The 21,959-nt window shown below is 38.8% G+C and overlaps 1 protein-coding gene across 1 annotated transcript in view; it reads left to right on the forward strand.

Annotated features, from left to right (window-relative positions):
- LOC124776098 (dehydrogenase/reductase SDR family member 11-like) overlaps nucleotides 1–21,959 on the forward strand; it is a 54,199-nt gene that overhangs the window by 22,523 nt on the left and 9,717 nt on the right. The window contains exons 4-5 of the mRNA XM_047250939.1: nucleotides 15,839–15,968; nucleotides 21,779–21,931. Of these exons, the coding sequence (XP_047106895.1) occupies nucleotides 15,839–15,968; nucleotides 21,779–21,931 (283 nt within the window). The remainder of the gene's footprint in view (nucleotides 1–15,838; nucleotides 15,969–21,778; nucleotides 21,932–21,959) is intronic.

Genomic DNA, 21,959 nt, shown 5'->3' on the forward strand with positions numbered 1-21,959 from the left:
GAAAAGCATTAATGGCTTGTCCTTGCCACATGTACTTGGAGGTACTAACCAACATAAAAACATATGAGTTGTAATGGCTATAATTATTAGTCTGCAAATGATGTAAATACTGATGTAATGATGTTCAGTACACTTTCCTAAACCACCAACAAAAATATCTGCACTTATACGCCCTGCACCCTGTATTTATTAAGATTTTTGTTTGTTTCATTGTCCTCTACTAGCTGCATTCGTTTGTAGCTATAATAGTTAAACACTTTTATACTTGGACTACTGTAATGGGCCGGTCTTGGTTCTGATAACACATTCACCATCCAGTTCACAGTATTTCATCAGCAGTTCTATTCTGTTTTTTATTATTGGTCCTACTCCTTCATTACCCTTATTTCCTCTAGTGTTGATAAGCCAGTATTTACCTGACCAGCAGTACTGTAGTTCCTTGTGTTGAACTTCCTTAATTCCCATTATATCTGACTTCAGCCTGTCCATTTCCTTATCCCAAAGAGTGGAAAATTCGATGAGTATTTGATCTCACAGATTGCCTGACGCAGTCTGGGTTGATACAAATCGTCTACTAGAGTAGTATCTGGTGATGGCTTTTAGCGTAGGGCACTCAGATCAGAAGTTTGTTGGAGGATCCAGTGAAAGACACAAAGCCTACATCAGTATTGTTTCTGAGCAATCATGTGACTGGTTTCACAATAACGTCAGAGCCACAGGTCACTGGAAAAGCTGTAAAAATGAACACTTGTAGATTACATTCGAGTAGGAACTCATCAACAGCGATGAGAGTTGTTTATCAGATTCGTTGTCAGTCGTCCCTTAGATATAAATAAGTACCAGCACTTGCTTAGTTCAATCAATAGATCTCGTGTCACATACAAGTTTGTTGAAAGAAGTGCAGTCAAGACATATCTGAATCAACATCATCATCATGTTGTACAGCTTCCTACTACTCGCAGAGTATCTTGGATTACAGCCACTTCCATTTCCTCCAGTCTCCCAACACCTATCAGTTCTTACCCTGGCCTCGTTTTCTCCACTCTCCTGAACGCTTTCTTCCACACGTTTTAATTTGATTATCCCTTAGCCTTCCACCTCATCTCTTGCCAGAGAATAATGTTTGCCACACGTGATATTTTCGGTAATGCCACACCTGCTCCCCATGTCGTCCTAAGCGGTGAACACCTCAGGGAGATGAGCGTTCGCTTTCTAGGTATGGGCTTGGCGAACCTGCGTCTCCTGATCTGGGAAATCGTGAGCGCCGCCAGTCCTCTGGAACTGCAAGCTCTGGACATGACTCAGCTGTCACCGTGCAGCGTTGCAGTGGAACGCTCTATGACACAGGGAATGAGGATCTCGGTTTAACCGCCCTGATCGCGTGGATGTTACAAACCTCGATAATAAAAACCTCAGTGTCATGATGTGCTGCACGCTGATGAGATGCATGGCTGTTGAGGTGGAACAGTCGTTAGTGGGAAGCTCTGGGTAACCTGCCGCACCTCAGTTGTATAAGGCTTACACAAGCATGTGAGGCTCTGTCTGCGTGGACCTATAGGGTAGTGGAAATCAGTGTAAAGGCATGGACATTTATAGGAAAATTAACGTAGTCGGTTGGAATAGATGTGCACATTGTATATGCAACAGTACGAGATCTAGTATGCTGAAAAATGCAGTCAAATGGTAACCCATTTGATATCAGATATCAACGATTCAAATGGTAGAGGGTAGAACTCACTGCAGAGGCACTTGGCTCTGTGTGGTGTTAGTGTGTGCGTATGTGTCTTTACTGTAGAAAGGAAACAGACACCAATAATGACAGTGCGTATTGTGAACATAAACCACGATTGCAAGAAGGCCACACGGTAAACAGTTATGAGATGGAAAAGCAAAAATTGGCGAGTACAAGCAAATCGAACTCTCTAATTGTCAGATCGCCAAGAAGTTGAACCGTTGAAGTACAGTGATCGATAATATCAGGGGCACGGTATGGACAGCACGTAAAATATCGGCAAAGTGGAAATTTATCTGAGGCATTGAAACGGTTTCTCTTGCGCAACTCGTTTCTGACTTAAAGTTTTCGGTAACGCGAACGACAAACTTTATCAAATGAAAACATCTCCCATTCAAGAGGCTGCAGAAACCTGTTCTAACATCCAAACATAAACAGGCTGTACTTCAGAATGGGATAAAGTGATCTTCAGTGATGACAAGAAGTTTAAATTACTGGCATGAACTGAGAACAGCTCAGCAGGTAAGAGTGATCAGAAATTTTTGGTGGCAGAAGTGTTACGATTTGAGCGGCCTTCTGAGCTAAAGATAAATCACTCACTGCTTGACTGAGCAGAACAGTGAACTCTTGAATGAACAGTTGGATTATAGAGACAGAATTGATTAGAATGTATGAGAACATGGGGAATGAAGTTGTAACGTTTCCGCAAGATAATGCATCTGTGCATGTTTCTGCTACTTCTAAAAGTGCTTTGAAGATAAAGATATTGATGTCTTGCCGTGGCTGCGTGTAGCCTGGATATGCATACTATGGAAAACCGTTCCGGGATACATGAAAGGTGTATTTATCGCAATTGGAAGGCAATGTGAGGCCGTATGTGAACTGAAAAATTCAATATGAGGAGAGTGAGCGACAAATTCACTACAAGAACTACAAGAATTTTCGAGTAATTAGGAAGAACAGAAGTTGGACAAAGTACTAACAAAGGAATAACACAACAGGCAAGTGAGTGTCTTTATACCAGTTTCCACCCAGGAAATGCAAAGGACTTATTTTGCTAGTCATGTATGAAAGAAAACTATATAATTGCGTAATGATTGTTTATGTCTTATTTTATCTACTACTTTCGTAATAAATTCAATACAGTATGCTACAAACATCGGCTATTACTTTCGCAGGAACTCCCCCTTTATACTGATTTCCACTACCGTATGTCCCTAACTGCTCGTGGGAACATAGTGGCGAATCATTTTAATAACTCCACTCCTAATGCGATAGAATTACCGTCTCGGAGTACTCACATCCACTCTTCAAAACAATTGAGCGAGCCTAATCCTTGCGAAAAATCAGATTATTTTTAGCAACGGGGCTCAAGGAGTTAAAAAAATGGATGGTACAAATGGCTTTGAGAACTATTGGACTTAACAGCTGAGGTCATCAGTCCCCTTGAACTTAGAACTACTTAAACCTAACTAACCTAAGGACATCACACACATCCATGCCCGAGGCAGGTTTCGAACCTGCGACCGTAGTGGTCGCGCGGTCCCAGACTGAAGTGCCTAGAACCGCTCGGCCACACCGGCCGGCTCAAGGAGTCATAAATCAGACTTTGTCTGTAGTGTTGAGGAGGAAGGATGGCACATTTGAAAAAGTGTCCCCTTTTTACGAGTAACAAAACGAGACTAACAGGATGAAGCAACTGGAACTTCTTAGGAAGTCACAAAAACTGAGTTACTATGGCAAGGGGAAGCATCTTTGACTGGTAATTTAAACGTTCCTGTTCTCGGGTTCGAACCTTGCTACTGCATACATTTTAAATAAAATCATCAGCAATGGCTACTGATAACTTCCGGCATAAGAGGCATAATGTGTGCCCACATGATACGTGGTCTGTAATTCGAAAAGTGTCGCGACGATCTCTCCGCTGGCAAAAGATTCCGTACTAGTCTTTCACTCAGATCTCTGAGTGGAAACAGCCAAGGGAGAAGTGATCATGAGAAAAACATTGAATTACCAGCAAAACGGTAACGTTGTGCCAGTCGGAGTGTGGAATATCAGAAAATATGAAAGGCAAATGCTAAAGTTTTATGTAGATATAGGAGGGGTCAGTGAAGTGAAATGGAATAGACAAGGAGTTATGGTCAAAAAAGAATAGGGTAATATCGATAGCAGCAGAAAATGGTGTAAAGGGACTAGGAAACATTGTGAGTAGGAAGGTAGGAGAGACAGAGAGTGCGTCACTGTGAATAGTTCAGTAATAGGGTTGTTTTCATCAGAGTCGACAGCCAACCAAACCGACAACAACAGTTTAGATATACACGCCGATGTCGCAGGCAGAAGATGAAGATATAGAGGAAGTGTGTCAGTATATTGAAAGGGTAATGCAATACGTAAAGGGGGATCATAATTTGATAGTCATTGGCGACTGTAATGCAGTTCTATTTGAAGAAGTAGAAGAAAGGGTTACGGTAAAATATGGTCGTTGTAACAGGAATGAGAGGGGAGAGAGACTAAGTGAGTTCTGCAATACATTTCAGCTAGTAATAGCGAATACTCTGTTCAAGAATTACAAGAGGAGGAGGTACACTTGAAAGGGCCGGGAGGTATGGGAAAATTTCAGTTAGATTAATGACGATCAGACAGAGATTCCGGAATCAGTTATTGGATTGTAAGGCATACCAAGGCGCCGATACAGATTCAGATCACAATTTGGTAATGATGATGAGTAGGCTGAAGTTCAAGAGACTAGTCAGGAAGAGTTAGTGTGCAAAGAAGTGAGATATGGAAGTACTAAGGAATCAAAAATACGCTGCAAGTTCTCTGAGCCAATAGATACTGCGATTATGAAAACGTTGTAGGTAGTTCAGCTGAAGAGGGATGATATCTTTAAAAAGAGAAATCACAGAAGGTGGAAATAAAACCATAGGTAGGAGCAAGACAACTGCGAGGAAACCATTGGTAATAGAAGAAATACTTCAGCTGATAGACGAAAGCCGGCCGGGGTGGCCGAGCGGTTCTATGCGCTACAGTCTGGAACCGCGCGACTACTACGGTCACAAGTTTGAATCCTGCCTCGGGCATGGATGTGTGTGATGTCCTTAGGTTAGTTAGGTTTGAGTAGTTCTAAGTTCTAGGGGACTTATGACCTCAGAAGTTAAGTCCCATAGTGGTCAGAGCCATTTGAACCATTTGATAGACGAAAGAAGGAAAGTCAGGAACACCGAAATATGAGAATACAGAAATACAATTCACTTAGGAATGAAATAAATAGGAAGCTCATGGAAGCTATGGCGAAATGGGTGCATGAAAACTGTGAAGAAATCGAAAAATAAATGGTGGTCAGAAGGACTGACTCAGTATGTAGAAAAGAGAAACCATCATTCGATAAAATTAAAAGCAGGATGGTAACATTAAGGATACAGGGTATTTTTCCGGCTCAATATTATGTAAAAATCACCTATACCATTCAGGCACTGTTTATAACGTATATGTTTTACAAATCTTTTGTTGATATCATTTAATTCAGCACTTTTTCTAAACAAATTAGAAATATTTTGAATATTTTTGAACCTGCTTAAGGCTATAAAAAAATTACAAAGGAACTGATGCAATTTTTCCCAAAATGCTTCCTCAAATTGAGGTACCATTTAATCCATGTTATACACCTGAAGGAGACAAAATTTTTACCAGATATGCATGACATGACGGCTGAGGTACTAGATATATTTAATTCCACTTATTATGTATATCAGAAGGATAAAAATATCACCTCTTATATTTTAATTTTTATAATTTTTTCCGAATAAAAATGTTATTTTTTTCTATAATTTAGTTGATTCTGCAGTAAAGCTTTAGGTCTACTACTAAAATATCGACTATTTCAATTCACAGAAAACAAATTAGAGTAATGCTTTACAAACATCTGGAAATATTTGTACCTGAATTCGGAAAAATGCAAGTTGTGGGAAATTGCAAACGAAGAAATGGGTCCAATTAAACTGAGCCTCAGAACGTTCCTGAAGCATAGTCTTCATCCTGCAGCATTTCTTCATCTTCAAGCTTCCTCTTGTCATTCGTTTTAGCACTTCCTGCTTCTTTGATAACTTGAAGAGCGAATCGTTCAGCTTCATGCACCTGTTGTCTGTCACACACAAGCAACTGATCTTCCATATTAGAGCCACATTTTATGCCAAAATTTCTCAGTACACCCAACCTTCGTGTCACTCCATCATTGAAACATATAATTGCATCTAGCACACCAACTTTTAATGTATTTAGTCCTACAGAAATATTCTTGGGTAATCATTCCCATATGCAATGGTTGAAACTTTCATTTGTGACATTTACTAAGGAAAACAGGGTCACTCAGGTCTCTAAAAGTTGGTTTTATTTCATCAATAACAGACTCAGGAAGAGAATGCTTGTGATAGTATATTTGACCACTTTATTTTGCTTTTTGGTAACCACATCAAGAATCTTTTCCTTTAGGCAAAGTCCGTCAACAGGGTGGTTATCTGTGGACAACTTATGAAAGTGGGTGTCCCATACAGCTTTTCTAATTGCCGTAACATCATTCAGAGGTGCAGTTCGTCTAATGTCCAGTCCATAATAACTCTGAAGAAGGTCTATTTCAGTTTCTGTCAATCTGCCTCCGCCAGACAGAGATTTTCCATCAGATAGCAACTTTCCTTTCATTTCTCTTCGTAGCGTCCTCAATCTAGCACCCATCCTCATTTGCACATGTCCACAACACTCCAGTTTTGTTATTAAAGTATCACCATAAACATTGAACTCATTAATTTTATTGAAAGCCTTAGTCTCCATCGCCTAGGTACTTCGTATATCTAACATTATAAACGGGCACCGACCTCTGAAATATTTTTAGAGCTCCATCACACTCCATACCTCCACTGTAACCATCACAATTCATAGAACACTGATTGTTCAATATGTCCTTCAGTGTTGGGGTGGCAGTTCTTAGATAAGCACTCAACATCAACAATTTTTCGATTCTCAACAGAAGCAGCACTTACAACACCATTCAAGGAACGATGTCCTCGACGTTGCCATGTCCCATCAAGTGCAACAGTAATGTCCCTGGTTCCACTAATATATACAGTTTCGTCTACTCTACGTTTCATATATGCTTTAGACACAACTGTGAAGGCACCTAAAAGTATTTATATGTGCTTGCTGAACCTACTGGGAGGAGGAGGAAGGTCCATCGAACCACAAAACGTTTGAGCAGACTTTTTTCTTTTTCCTATTGCACGCATTGCATACACTAACTTCAGATTCACATCATATGAATTATGCACAATGTTCGAAGTCGTTTTTGAGGTAGATTTATTGCAGGATCTACACAGAACAGCTAATCTTGACACCAAGCCCTCTCAGCTACTTTGTTGTTCAGTTATTTCGAGACAGCCTACACCATCAAATTTTATACATTTCACCACTTCCTTTATCAAAGACGATAAATTCCCACACCAACAACAACAAATCCACTACAAACAGCATCATTGTTAACACAAAAATTTGAATCACCAGGTGGCGTGCCATGTGGGAGTTTCTTCCCTGAAGAAGTGTGGCTTGCTTTGTTTGTGAACTGGTTACTACTGAATTTCCTTTTATTGAATCTCTTGATGCGTGGCATAGTTCGTATTTATTGCACACTAAAGGATGTGTACTCCCACAAATATATGTAGCACTTGGGCAACAAACATTCAGTAACACGTGAACAAACTGCTTCAGCGAAACAAAAGTAAATACTAGCAAAGATAATCATTTACAGACACTAGAAACCTACACTGTTGCCAACATATTCAATATATCATACGTATAATCATTGGAAATAGAAACAGAAAGATCACAGTTCTTTTCGACATAATACTGGTTTCTGTAAGACAAATAAATGGGGCGTGGTGGCATACATGACTGTAACTTTAAAATTTGGTATATATTGCCCATTTATCATTTGAAATCCTATAATGTACATATCTATGTAACCAGGAAATACTATGTAATTCAATAAAGACATAAATTGTGGAAAAATCGAAATTTTTATAAGTACCATGTGTCATTAAGAGTACAATGGGACTTTTACTGTTAAAAGCAGAGGAACTAAAGTAAAGGTGGAAAGAGTACACTAAGGTCTCTATGAGGGGGAGGACTTGCCTGATGACATGACAAAAGAAGAAACAGAAGTCCACAGGGAACAAATAGGTGATACAGAATTTAAAAGAACTTCGGTCGACACATGATCAAGTAAGGCATAAGGGATAAATAACATTCCTTTGGAATTTGAAAAATCATTGGGACAAGTGGTAAAAAAACATCTATTCACTTGGTGTGTAGAATGTATAAGACTCGCAATATACCATCAGACTTTCGGAAAGACATCATCCACAAAATTCTGAAGATAGCAAGAGCCAGCAAGTGCTAGAATTATCGCAGAATCAGCTTAAAAGAGCATCCATCCAAGCTGCTGACATGAATAACATCCCGAAGGATGTAAAAGAGAATTAAGCGTTTGTTAAATGACCATCAGTCTGGCTTTAAGATAGGTGATGGCACGGGAGAGTAGTTCTGATATTGCAGTTGATAATGGAAGCAAGAATGAAGAAAAATCAAGACACATTCATAGGATTTGTAGACCTGGGAAAATCGTTTGACAATGTAGAATTGTGCATGATGTTCAAAATTCTGAAAAAAATGGGCATCAGCTATAGTGAAAGATGGGGAATATACAGTCTGTAAAAGCGCCAGCAGGGAGCAATAAGAATTAAGACAAAGAACGAAGAGCTCTGATTAAAAACAGAGTAAAACAGGGAAGTAGTCTTTCGTCCCTACTGTGTAATCGGTACGTCATAGAAACAGTTAAAGAAACAAAGAATAAAAGAAATAAAAATTTGGGGTGAAAGGATATCAGTGACAAGATTCGCTGATGACCTTACTATCCTTAGACTAATGAGCACAGAATATTGGATTGAAAGTAAATCGAAGAAAGACGAAACTAATGAGAAGTAGCAGAAATGAGAACAGTGAGAAAGTTAACATCAGAATTGGGAATCGTGAAGTAGACAGAGTTCAGGAATTCTGATACCTGGGCAGCAGGGTGGACGAAGAATGGAGGACAAAAATATCAGACTAGCACTGCCGAAAAGGACATTCCAAGCGTAAGGAAGTCTACTAGTATGAAACAGACCTTAATCTGAGGAAGAAATTTCTGAGAACGTAGCAGTATATGGCAGTGAAACGTGGACTGTGTAAATACCGTAACAGAAGAGAATGGAAGAATTTGAGATGTGGTGCTACAACAGAACGTTGAAAAGTAGGTGGACCGACAGGGTAAGGAATGAGGAGGTTCTCCGCAGATTCGCGACGAAAGGAATACATGGAAAACACTGACAGGAAGGTGGGACAGGATAATGGGAGATCTATTAAGAGATCAGGGAATAAGTTCCATGGTACTATAGCAAGCTACCGAGATTAAAAACTGTAGAGGAAGACAGAGATTGCAATACATCCAAAAAATAGTTGAGGATGTATGTTTCAGTTGCTAATCTGAATTGAAAAGGTAGACCCAGGAGAGAAATTCGTGGTGGTTTGCGTCACACCAATCATAAGACTGGTGACTCGAAAAAGATATGACGCAAATTTTTAGTTTCATAAATGTCTCAATTCAAGATAGGGTTTGATCATATGCCTTGATGTTATGGACATCTCAGAACTCAAACAAGAATGGGCTTTACAGGGGACAGTAGAAGTGGAACAAAGGAACCGAAGGAATAGTAGGGAGATAAGGAATAATGGAGAGATTGAGAAGACTGCCACTTTTGATGTGATCTTCAGTTGTCTGACACGACCTGAATACATCATGGTAGGGCTCCTCCGACTTACCGTTAGCCTTGACATATGTACCCCACCCCATGAGCTGTTTCAAATGGCAGTGATTTGGCCTCACAACACTGAGATGTGGAGGTGAACCAGCTTGCAGAAAATGTGAAAAGGTACCCAGTGTCTGACACTGACTGATTATCTCCAGCAATTTGCATGAACTGCTGTGGGAGTCACCCTGTCTGGAGCCAAGAAAGGCAGATTTTCACTCAGAAACTAAAAATTCACGAAATGAAGGTGATCAGGCACATCTCTTATGCTGAAGCCAAAAAATAATATAAAGCAACGAAACCTCCACTCTTTTTCTCTCCTTCAGTTTACTTAGTGAAGAAGCTTACCTGCAACGTAGACACTTTGACACAGATGGTGTCGAGTGAACCATAATTTGCCGCCAGCACCTATACTTGCACCTGTACATACCAAAGTAAATATTGCCAGTGTTACACAAAACTGCCTCACACATTACATATTACAGCAAAAAATATAATAGATTGCCCCATACATTGCCATTTTATAGCAACGTTGTAACAAATTGCTTCATGCATCACGATGTCACAGCGAAACTGTAAGAAATTGCCACAAATGGTAACAAATGGTAACAAATTATATCATATATAACTGTGTTACAGCAAAATTATAACAAAAAGGCCTTCTATACCGTTCTGTTACACCAAATGGTAACAAAGTGCCTGACACATCGCTATGTTACAGCAAAACTGTAACAAATTACCCCATACAGACCAGTGTTAATTAAGTCATAGTATATTGCTACTTACATTGCGGATGTATGGTATATACAACTGTACAATGGTGGTCAGTGACTACATTTCACTGAAAGCTTAGTGGATGCAATTCTAGTGGCATGATGGTTAGTTGATATAGTGACAGCCATTAACCTAGATGCAACTGGAACAACTACGTTCAGTTGATACAGTGAGTTCCATTATCGCAGACACCATTGGGTGCAACAGCGATGGTCGGTTAACATAATTACAACTGCTAAGCCACTGACTGTGACTACCATTATCAAAAATACATTATGACGTGTACCATAACCTGACAATGTATGTCAGCTGCTGGATTTCAGTCAAACAAAATTATAACAAATTATGCTATACAGCACCTGAGACCTTGATGGTTATTCACGTATACACATCCTAGTGCAGAATCACCTCTTACAAAATCATGACGTCATTTCCAGATATACCTCCTAAATTCAGAACACATCTCGACTTGTGTGAGAGCAGGCTAGCTAATTATACTCCCATGTCAATTTGTAGTAAATTTGTAACAATGATACAGAAAAAACTACTAAGTCCTTATGGAGAGGGTGTTTCTCCCATACAGTCATTTTTTTGTCTGTATGATTATGTTGGTATGCACTAGATCTTATAGGGTAGGTGCACGACACACACACACACACACACACACACACACACACACACACACACACGCGACTTCTGTGTTTCTTATTATTTGTAAAGTATTACATGTTGCAGTATATATGATTCATAGTGTAAGAAATTACACATCACTTAACAGTACTGAATGATTTCTTTTTTTATATAAAGTGTTACATGTTGCAAGATATATAAATAAGCTTAAGCATGATTGCAGTTCAAGACCCACATTTGGTGTGGCGAATTCATGCATATAGGCATGCATTGACACACAGCATTTTTCAAAATAACCTGTTGTGTGTTCAGATGTAGAGTGTATAGTTTGATGTGTAAGTGTCATCCACTTGGTTCATATAGTTTCATAAAAACTAGACCTGTATGGCTGCCAGCTTAGCCTTTTGTCTGTAGGTCTTGTTATAGGGTAGCAAGTATACATTAAATTCTCATTTTTGCAGATATGTGGACTCTGTTTCACTTAAGTTTTTCACCATGTGTAAGAAATAGCTAGTGCAAATTGTATGTTGATATAATTCCCCCAAGGAGACTACTGTATCTCTGTTAAATAGTAGCACTGAATTATGATGTAGTCGCTTCCATTTACTGACAAATTGTGTCACCATATCAACTGACCTTCATTGCCCCAATCAATAGTATCTAGTGTAATGGTTGTAACCATTTCAACTAAGAATAATTGAACCACCTAATAGAATCCTGATTTATGGCAAGCACATCTATTAACTGACCATAACTGCCCCATCCACTAGTATGCCAGTCACCATATCAACTGATAAACACTGCCCCAAATCTGCATTTAGGTTAATGTCAGTCACTGTACAATGACCATTACAGATCCCACAATTGTATTCACCATGCATTTGGGTTAATTCGTGTCACTTCTATTGTGATAATGGTGTCCATCATTGCACCAGTTGTGACCAGTATGTGTTTGTAATGAGCATGATAAATCTTAAGAATTGGTGTAGCAATGGTGATGAATGAGGTACAGTATTCTATAGGGCGATTAAATAAAATTTTGCTGTAGCATGACTATGTATGTGACACTTTGTTTCAATTTATTTTTATGTTTATCTGTAGTCAATTATAAAATGGGTCAATTTGCTACAATTTTGCTGTAACACGGTGTTGTTTTAGTCAATTTGCTTCAGATTCTCTGTGACATAGTGATGAACATGCACAAACTGCCTTGCAGTTTATATTGTGCATTATCAGCAGAAGCTGAAGAATATCTCTTAGTATAAGATAAAGATAATACCATAGCATGGAGATCAATACAATGCTTTACTGAATTTGATAAACTTTTTAACTAAACAAAAAGATACATTTTTGACTAACAACATACACAATTTACACATGGGAATAATATTGTTACTTTTTGGTCAATAAGTTCACTGTAAGCTGCGTGTTATTTAGCAGAAGAGTAATATTTTTTGTATTGTCAATGAACAATTGTATATGTATTTTGATAGTTAAGACAGATAAGTTAATTTCGAATCAAGGACGAATTTTCAGTCATGATTATGAATCTGTAATTAGTCTTGCATATTACGATAACCAACCATCATTTGTTCTGCACTTGAAATCTTCAGGTATTATGATAGATTATTTTATTTTTATGCAAAGCTAACGCTTTTTATACATCGAATTTCCTCTCAGTATGTGGAAGTTGTTCGATATTTCCCTCTGGCCAGGTTATATTTTGACTGCATTCTGTATTTTTTGCAATATGAGAGTTATACTTCTGTACTATGAGAATGTATAGTTTAAGTGATATAACAAATTAAGGGCTTTGTGAAAATACATCAGTTTTAATACAGTCTCTTGTGATAAAGTGTTGGGAAACGTGACGTCAGTGTACTGAACAGCAGATATGTCCAAGTGAAAACAGTCATTAAAAATCTAAATTAGCCAATCTACAATATTGGTTATATTTTTCTAGTGTAAAACATGACGCATTTTTTTCTTACCTCTTAAATGTGCTTGATGAGGTGAAGCATTATTTAAAACGTTTAACAACGGAAGATGACCAAAATTCCTTCTGTTTATCTTCATTTACATAGCACCACGTGTACCTGAGATTGTATGCCAACACTCTTTACATATTTTGAAACATACTTTAGGCATGAAAGTAAAAAAAAATGGTTCAAATGGCTCTGAGCACTATGGGACTCAACTGCTTAGGTCATAAGTCCCCTAGAACTTAGAACTACTTAAATCTATCTAACCTAAGGATATAACACACATCCATGCCCGAGGCAGGATTCGAACCTGCGACTGTAGTGGTCGCGCGGTTCCAGACTGCAGCGCCTAGAACCGCTCCGCCACTCTGGCCGGCGCATGATAGTAACGTTGTGATACTCAACATAAAACAGTGTGTGGGTTGCTGACAATTTTTGATATACATATAAGTGTTGTGAGCTACTCCCTTGATGTATTTTGATCAACATTTTAAAACTGAAGATAACTATCTGTTACTTGACATAAACAATGAGTGCGTTTTTATCTTATTCCTCCTAAAAAGGTACTCGATCAGGTTCGTACTCATGAAGAGTCCGATTTTGGGCCACCATGAAGTGTCAGCTGCCTGAGTAGCATGGTACTTTAGCAAAGTACTTCCGTTTTGTGTAGTTACCACACAATTTACATTCCATACATACCTTGGCAGATAGTTTAGAAGCAAAATAACATTGCGACACTCGACTTAAACATTGTGTTGCTAATATGTTTTCAGAGACATTGCAGAAGTGGTATTATTGGAAGTAACACAATGTAGATATGTGGAAATAACATGAAAAATAAAAAGTCTTTCTGTATGTGTATGCACCTAATGCATCTTTTACATAGATTAGATATAGATGTAGCCAGTGTGTGTGTGTGTGTGTGTGTGTGTGTGTGTGTGTGTGTGTGTGTGTGTGTGTGTGTGTGTGTGTGTGTGTGTGTACACAAATATGGCTATGAAATGTTGATAAATACTGCAAACAGTCTGACTGTAGATGTATTTAACATGTGGGATCCATTGTGCTTTACACCAAGTATGATACAAAGATCCAACAATCTCATTAACAAGTGCTACTTACTTTGCCAAGCTACACCTGTATTGGCTATATCCTTATACTTTTTTCATAATTAATCGATTGATTTTAAACATGCTGCATTATTCATATTGGTCTTCCAAGAAAGAGGTATGAGTTCTTCGATTGTGACAATATAGAAAGGCGGGATAGCTTGTGACATCATTGATATGGCAATGAGCTGTTCACATGGCTGTATATAAATAGGCAAAGTGCTGCAGAAATTCCATATCAATCCTACTTAGAGTCACTGTTTGTTTGCTGGGTATGTTACAGTTTCACCAGAGCCCCCATTTGCTGCCACTCTTCAAGTTTCCTCTGAGCTTTCATAGCAGCAGTAGGTCATGGACGCCAACTGTCCACGACTGGAACGAGAAGTCGGACTTTGGAAGGCATATGTGATTAAAAGGTGCGGGGTTTGATCGTGAATAAAACATATTCAACGTCTAAAATGTATTGGCTTATGTACTGGCTCGTTAATCGACATGAGATTTTCTATTCTTGTTAATGAGACAAATCGCGAACCAATCGGAGAACAGTGTCCTTGTATGGATACATTAATTCTTACCTGGGTCCATAATTTAGATCAGTGCAGTGTCACTGACAACAACAATAGCAGATATAGACAATGTCGTATCGAGTAGGAGCATAGACAAATTCATTGAGGGAAATCAATGACATTCTTTGATTTAGTTTAGTGTTCACTAGATTGCATTACACATGTGAATACTGTGACGATATGTTAGAGGCAACTTGTACAAACACCAGAACGCAGTTCTAGAAGTCCAAGGACGTGAAAAGGGCAGTAATTGAGAGTGTTAGATAGGTTTGAAAAGGTAACTGGGAGAAAATGAAGGCAGTTAAAACTCAGAGAGAAGTAATACAAGTTTAATGGAAGTGTAATTCTGTTGGAGACGGTAAAGCACTTGGGGGATGAGTTAAACTGAATGGATAGTGTCTCCAAATATTATACAGCAAAAAGAACCGAAAGTAAAACATGGTTAAGTGAGTGTACTCAAATTAAGTAAAACGATGCACAGGGATAAAACTAAAAGTAGTGGATAGATTTTGATCTCTTGCCTTCAAATACCTGGTGATGGCAGGGAAACTAAGTTCTCTTCCAAAAGAGAAATATGTTCCCATGAAGACACAAATTTGGGCGATAGGAAGCTTTTTATGAAGGTATAAGTTTGGAGTGTAGCCTTGTATGTACGATAAACGTACAAATAAATGGTGATGATTGATGGTGTTAGTTATCAAGCGATACTGAATCGAATTTTGGAGAAAAGAGGTTATTGGCATCATTTGACTGAAAGAAAGAATAGATTTATAAGAAGTATCCTGAAGTATTAACGAATTAGTAATTTAGTATTTGGACAGAGTTTAGAACTGTCAAGTCTGCAGAGGAATCGGAGGCCTAAATAGTGTAAGCAGGTTCAAGAGGATGTCCAATTTAGGTTCAGCAGGTATCCTGCTATGAAGAGACTTATACAAGGTAGAGTAACGTGGAGAATTGCATCAATCAGTCTTCACGTTGATGAGTACAACAACATCTGATATGTAACAGTGAAATATAGAGCCGATGACTTTCCATTTGAGAAATGTTCTAGTTGCCGGTACAGACTGCTCAAGAGCAAAGTTTTGGAGTGCAGCTTTTCTCCTGATCAGGCCGTCGACTACGACGTCCGAGTCCTGCAACTATCTGTTCTATTTTCCAGCATCTCAGGACATGTACCGCCGTACACTGCTGGAGCGACGATGTATGCTGCCAGCAAGCACGCAGTGAAAGTCTTGCTGGAAGGGCTGAGGAAAGATCTAATCGCCAGGAGTAGCCAGATACGAGTTGGGGTAAGTCATCTAATATGGTCACAACAATACAGCAGATGCGTACAAACCCTGCTTCTGCACTGAGTGAACCTAAATAACGCTAGGGCAGTCTGAAGAAAGTGTCATTTTAATATTCGTTCATCTTACTATGATGAAACTGCAATGCTCGTACAGCTTAACACACAGCTTGTAAGACAGGGAGGTGAACTGCGGCTCTACGGATCTGGTGGGAACAGTTATTCATTCTTTTCGTAATTTTTTTCCCAAACGATGCAGTGAATCCAGGAATGCTGCGCCTAATAAGAAATTTGAACGTAAATCAGTAATGTAGTTTCTTCAAGATAGATATTGCCAAAAATCTGATGAGCAACGGCACTGCAAGATGAAACCCAGAAACTGAGGAAGAGGAAGGTGATGAAGGAAAGAGCAAACGGAAGAGACAAGCAATTCAGCCACTGCTATTACTTTCCAAGAAAAAAAAAATGCTCTGCATGTTTCAAAAAGTGGCAACTGGGAAAAAGCAACAGATCAGAGTGGAGAGGATGGTATTTTCAAACTTGGCAGTGTGAGATGTTTTGATTGTAAGAGACTCTTTTTGCCTTACTTCAGAAAATAATTCTTTGAAATGGTGTCATAATTACGAAATACAGTAATTTGTCTTAACTTGTAATGTAACTATTGCAAATTTTCACATTTTTCGATGTTTGTCAACAATTTCATCTCTGTAAAGAATACTAAACAGCAGTGAGACAAATTTAACTATTTTGTACACTTTACAGGCTAAAAAGGGTTTATACAGCATTAGTTAAGTAAACTGAAATATTATTCATTAAATCCGTTAGCAAACGCATATGATAGATGACCTACAAAATTGTGTAGCGAAAACAAGCAAAATACTAATATCATCACGTGTACTACCTGCCAAAGCGTTAAAGACTTTTCAACTGAACACACTTTATAAATTTGGTTTCAGGTCTCAATCACAAAATGAAATAAACAATTAGCCAACTATTAAGTAAAACCACATATCTTGTCAGTTTCCGTAGGAGTCAATTAAGTTTTACAAAAATGTGCTCTCCAAAAATCAGCAAATTCTTAAGTAAATTACAAAGACAAGTACGCGAAAGAACTTGCCCCCTTTCTGACAGCCGTGTACCGCAAGTCTCTAGAGGAACGGAGAGTTCCAAATGATTGGAAAAGAGCACAGATAGTCCCAGTCTTCAAGAAGGGTCGTCGAGCAGATGCGCAAAACTATAGACCTATATCTCTTACGTCGATCTCTTGTAGAATTTTAGAACATGTTTTTTGCTCGCGTATCATGTCATTTCTGGAAACCCAGAATCTACTATGTAGGAATCAACATGGATTCCGGAAACAGCGATCGTGTGAGACCCAACTCGCCTTATTTGTTCATGAGACCCAGAAAATATTAGATACAGGCTCCCAGGTAGATGCTATTTTTCTTGACTTCCGGAAGGCGTTCGATACAGTTCCGCACTGTCGCCTGATAAACAAAGTAAGAGCCTACGGAATATCAGACCAGCTGTGTGGCTGGATTGAAGAGTTTTTAGCAAACAGAACACAGCATGTTGTTATCAATGGAGAGACGTCTACAGACGTTAAAGTAACCTCTAGCGTGCCACAGGGGAGTGTTATGGGACCATTGCTTTTCACAATATATATAAATGACTTAGTAGATAGTGTCGGAAGTTCCATGCGGCTTTTCGCGGATGATGCTGTAGTATACAGAGAAGTTGCAGCATTAGAAAATTGTAGCAAAATGCAGGAAGATCTGCAGCGGATAGGCACTTGGTGCAGGGAGTGGCAACTGACCCTTAACATAGACAAATGTAATGTATTGCGAATACATAGAAAGAAGGATCCTTTATTGTATGATTATATGATAGCGGAACAAACACTGGTAGCAGTTACTTCTGTAAAATATCTGGGAGTATGCGTGCGGAACGATTTGAAGTGGAATGATCATATAAAATTAATTGTTGGTAAGACGGGTACCAGGTTGAGATTCATTGGGAGAGTGCTTAGAAAATGTAGTCCATCAACAAAGGAGGTGGCTTACAAAACACTCGTTCGACCTATACTTGAGTATTGCTCATCAGTGTGGGATCCGTACCAGATCGGTCTGACGGAGGAGATAGAGAAGATCCAAAGAAGAGCGGCGCGTTTCGTCACAGGGTTATTTGGTAACCGTGATAGCGTTACGGAGATGTTTAATAAACTCAAGTGGCAGACTCTGCAAGAGAGGCGCTCTGCATCGCGGTGTAGCTTGCTCGCCAGGTTTCGAGAGGGTGCGCTTCTGGATGAGGTATCGAATATATTGCTTCCCCCTACTTATACCTCCCGAGGAGATCACGAATGTAAAATTAGAGAGATTAGAGCGCGCACGGAGGCTTTCAGACAGTCGTTCTTCCCGCGAACCATACGCGACTGGAACAGGAAAGGGAGGTAATGACAGTGGCACGTAAAGTGCCCTCCGCCACACACCGTTGGGTGGCTTGCGGAGTATCAATGTAGATGTAGATGTAGATTTTTATACAACAACAGTGGCAGTTAAAAGTATTAGTCAAATAAAAGTAGCTTGAAGTAACAGTTTTACTATAATGTGAAAAGATTCTGTATTTCGACATAACTGGCATCGAGGAGTGTGGCTGAATGATATTTAAAATGTTTGTCACCACAAACGGTGGTCAAGCCACAGTCACTTAAACAATGAAATTCTTAAAAGGTTACATAATTAGTTTTGTTGCACTGAGTCATCATTTTCAAATGTAATCACAAACCTAGAAAACTGCCTTAACAATTGCAAGCACACTTCTCTGAAATATTATGAAGAATACATTAAAAGTAATAAACCTATGCATAGGCAGCAGAAACGGGTCACGAGACGTCATGACAAATTTTAACAGATCAGTCATTTCACACCTTAATGCAGTAGATGAAAACAGCATCTGAACGAAAGATATTATATGAGTAGCCCCCATGCAAAAGCTGCTAATGCATTTTTTGTTGATTTTGAGTTGAGCACACTATAATAAAGATTTTTTTCTGCGCCGAAACGATGGAATAGGTTTCACGGTGCTAAACCTGCTATATACCTTTGAAATTGGCTGTAGAAAATCTTGTTGGATTGCAAAAGCCTCTAACTGCTCGTTGTCTTCGGGTGCAAAGTCCGCTAAATGTCCAAAGTCTGCAAAACGCGCCACGTTCTATAGACGTGGTAGTTGTGTGCCATGTCCGGACGCAAGGAACGCCAACTGACATCTGACATCAGACTTAACAATCTAGACATTCAAAGCTACCTTTCAGTTTGTTACGATTCTAAGGGATATTTTTCTTATTCGGAGTTTGGTTGGCTACGCTGTAACGAACGCGTACGCAACAATGAAGCTCTCGCAGCCCATGCATTGTTGAAATGTGCGCCGGTAAGCACAGTTCAGCTGGTCACTAGGATGTTTTTTGATGTATTTGCCTGCGTGTTTTGAAGAAAACAAGTTATTTTGCGTACAGTTTAAGTGCAGAAGACGGTACAAACAAAGCGGGAATAATTGAAACAGTACGAATTCTGCAAGGAGTCTAACCTGTCGTAGCAGAATGACCAGATACAGGACGATGGCACCTCATGGAAAAGGAAGAGGCATCCTGATCAGTGAGAGAGAAACGTTTCCAGAACAGAAAGTTAAGAACATCAAAAGTATTGCTAAAGCAGTGTCATGCAATGAACACAGTGTTTACACTAATTGTTATGACATACGTGGAAGGATTAGGGAAAGTAGCTGGAATTTCCAGATTCAGAAAGTAAAAAAAGTTGTCTTCACGAAAAGCATAAACAAGACGATTTGTCTAGTTCGTGGAGAGCCTTTCCACAGCTTTGAAGATGGGGCATCCTGAAAAGGGGAAACATTTCAGCAAAGGAAACATTCCAACACCAATCACAGCTGTGTAAAACTTTCAGAAGCCACACTCAGAAACACTAAAAAGATGTTATAGCTCCACTTTGGTGAAGACTGGGGGACCAACGACAAACTCGTTCCTGCCGCTGGCAGTCATCTGAAGATGCGGGAAGTGATTCTGAGTTGATGGGTAGTGTTGAGGTCGATGTCACTTGAAAGCAATTTCCAGCTAATTTCATTTTGTAGAACTTTTTGGTGCTATTTTAACTAAGATGCAACTTTCCGGCACTTTTTTTATTTTCCAAAATTATTTCCGTGTTTTACTAAGATGCAATTATAAGTTTATTTTTTTTTCTACTGTATCTTTTGATGTCAAAAACTGGATGGTGTACTTTTTTTCTGAAAAAACACAATGTTGAGCATTCATATCTGTTCTCTTTCTGGCGTTAAATAAGTCAGTTTTTCCCGGTAAAATAATGTCCCCTTCTTATTTTTATAAGCCAATTTTGTAGGATTTTCAGATTTCTTTTTGAAATAAAACTTATTCCTTTTATATTCGCAATAATTAAATTCCACTTTCAGGTCATTCCTAACATAGCAACGAATAGCGAATTTTGCAACCGAATGTTTGTTTTGTAATTGGATCGATACATTTGCAAAATCCGCTAACTGTGTAAATCTGGTGCAAAGACAGCTAAGTCAGTATTTCACTTAAGATTTTAACGTATAAAACATAATCACAGATTTCAGCCTCTAATATGGTGTAATTAATTATTTTTTTACTTATTTTTAGAAAAGAAATGAAATCTTTAACTTTAATAGTTTGGGTGGGATGAGTTTTTCTGTATTACGTCAGATTCGCTTATCATACAGTTAGCGGGTTTCACATCTGGGTTACTCTTACAATTTTGTATTATGTCCTGCAGTGATTCAACTATCATTTTTGTGTTAGCCCAAGTGGGAGTGCATCGTCTTTGTAATATTTCAGTAGCAGAACACAGTACGATTGCGTGCTGTGTTCTAGTTTTGGGCTTGCTGCACGTTATAGGAGTGGGACGTGTGCTCCTACCTTTGCAAAATGATCGTTGTATCGCTGCAGGACGTAATGCAAGAGTATATAATATCTTTCGTCCCGATCCAGTTTTCATCTACACTGCATTAAGGTGTGAAATGATTGATCAACCAGAAATTGTCATGACATCCTGTGACCAGTTTCTGGTTCCTTTGCTTCTGTTTACTGGTTTTAGTGTATTTTCCGTAATATTAGAAAGATGTGTGGTTACAATTATTAATGTATTTTTTCAAGTTCGTGATTCCATTTGTAAATGACGACTGAGTGCGTCGAAAATAGTTATGTAACCTTTTAAAAATTTCATTGTTTTGGTGATTCTGGCTTGAACTTTGAGATGTCAAATATACGTTTTAAATGTGAATAGATTTGTTTTAGTCCCCGTACTGGTAGATCTGAAATTTATAGCTGACGCTCTTATATTGGTATACGTACACGAATAAAATTAATGTCTTCAAATAATTATCGTGCGACATGAATATTTTTTATACTCTGGACAAAAGATTGTTATAACCAATTGCACATCGTAATGAAGAGAGATGCCAACAGAAAATTAAAATGATAATTGTGGGTCAAGGTTTCATGTAGAGCGATTAGATGGACCCTTGGAAGGGTAACGTTGCACATGTGATATTCTTGTTACATAAAGAGAATTATCCATTGTATCTCCTCTAAAAGCTCAAAAACGTTGCATGTGTAGTTTTTTTACACCTGTATATTTGCATCCACTTTTATTGCATAAAACTGCATCATTCTTCAGCTTCGTGTTCTAACCGAAATCGTATTCCATCGATTTCCATTGAAAGAACAAATATGCTAGTTGTAACTAAGTAATGAACATTTCATTGCAGCAAATTTCCCCTGGACTGGTGGATACCGAAGGACTGCGGAAAGCGTTGCCAGAGCTCGACTTGGCCGAAGAAGTAAAAGAGTCGCCTTTCTTGCGTCCAGGGGACATTGCTGACGCTGTTGTCTACATGCTGTCGCGGCATCCACATGTTCAGGTCAGTAGTGCTGTTTTTTACGACCTGC

This window comes from Schistocerca piceifrons, chromosome 2, assembly GCF_021461385.2.
Source record: "Schistocerca piceifrons isolate TAMUIC-IGC-003096 chromosome 2, iqSchPice1.1, whole genome shotgun sequence".
Taxonomy (NCBI): domain Eukaryota; kingdom Metazoa; phylum Arthropoda; class Insecta; order Orthoptera; family Acrididae; genus Schistocerca; species Schistocerca piceifrons.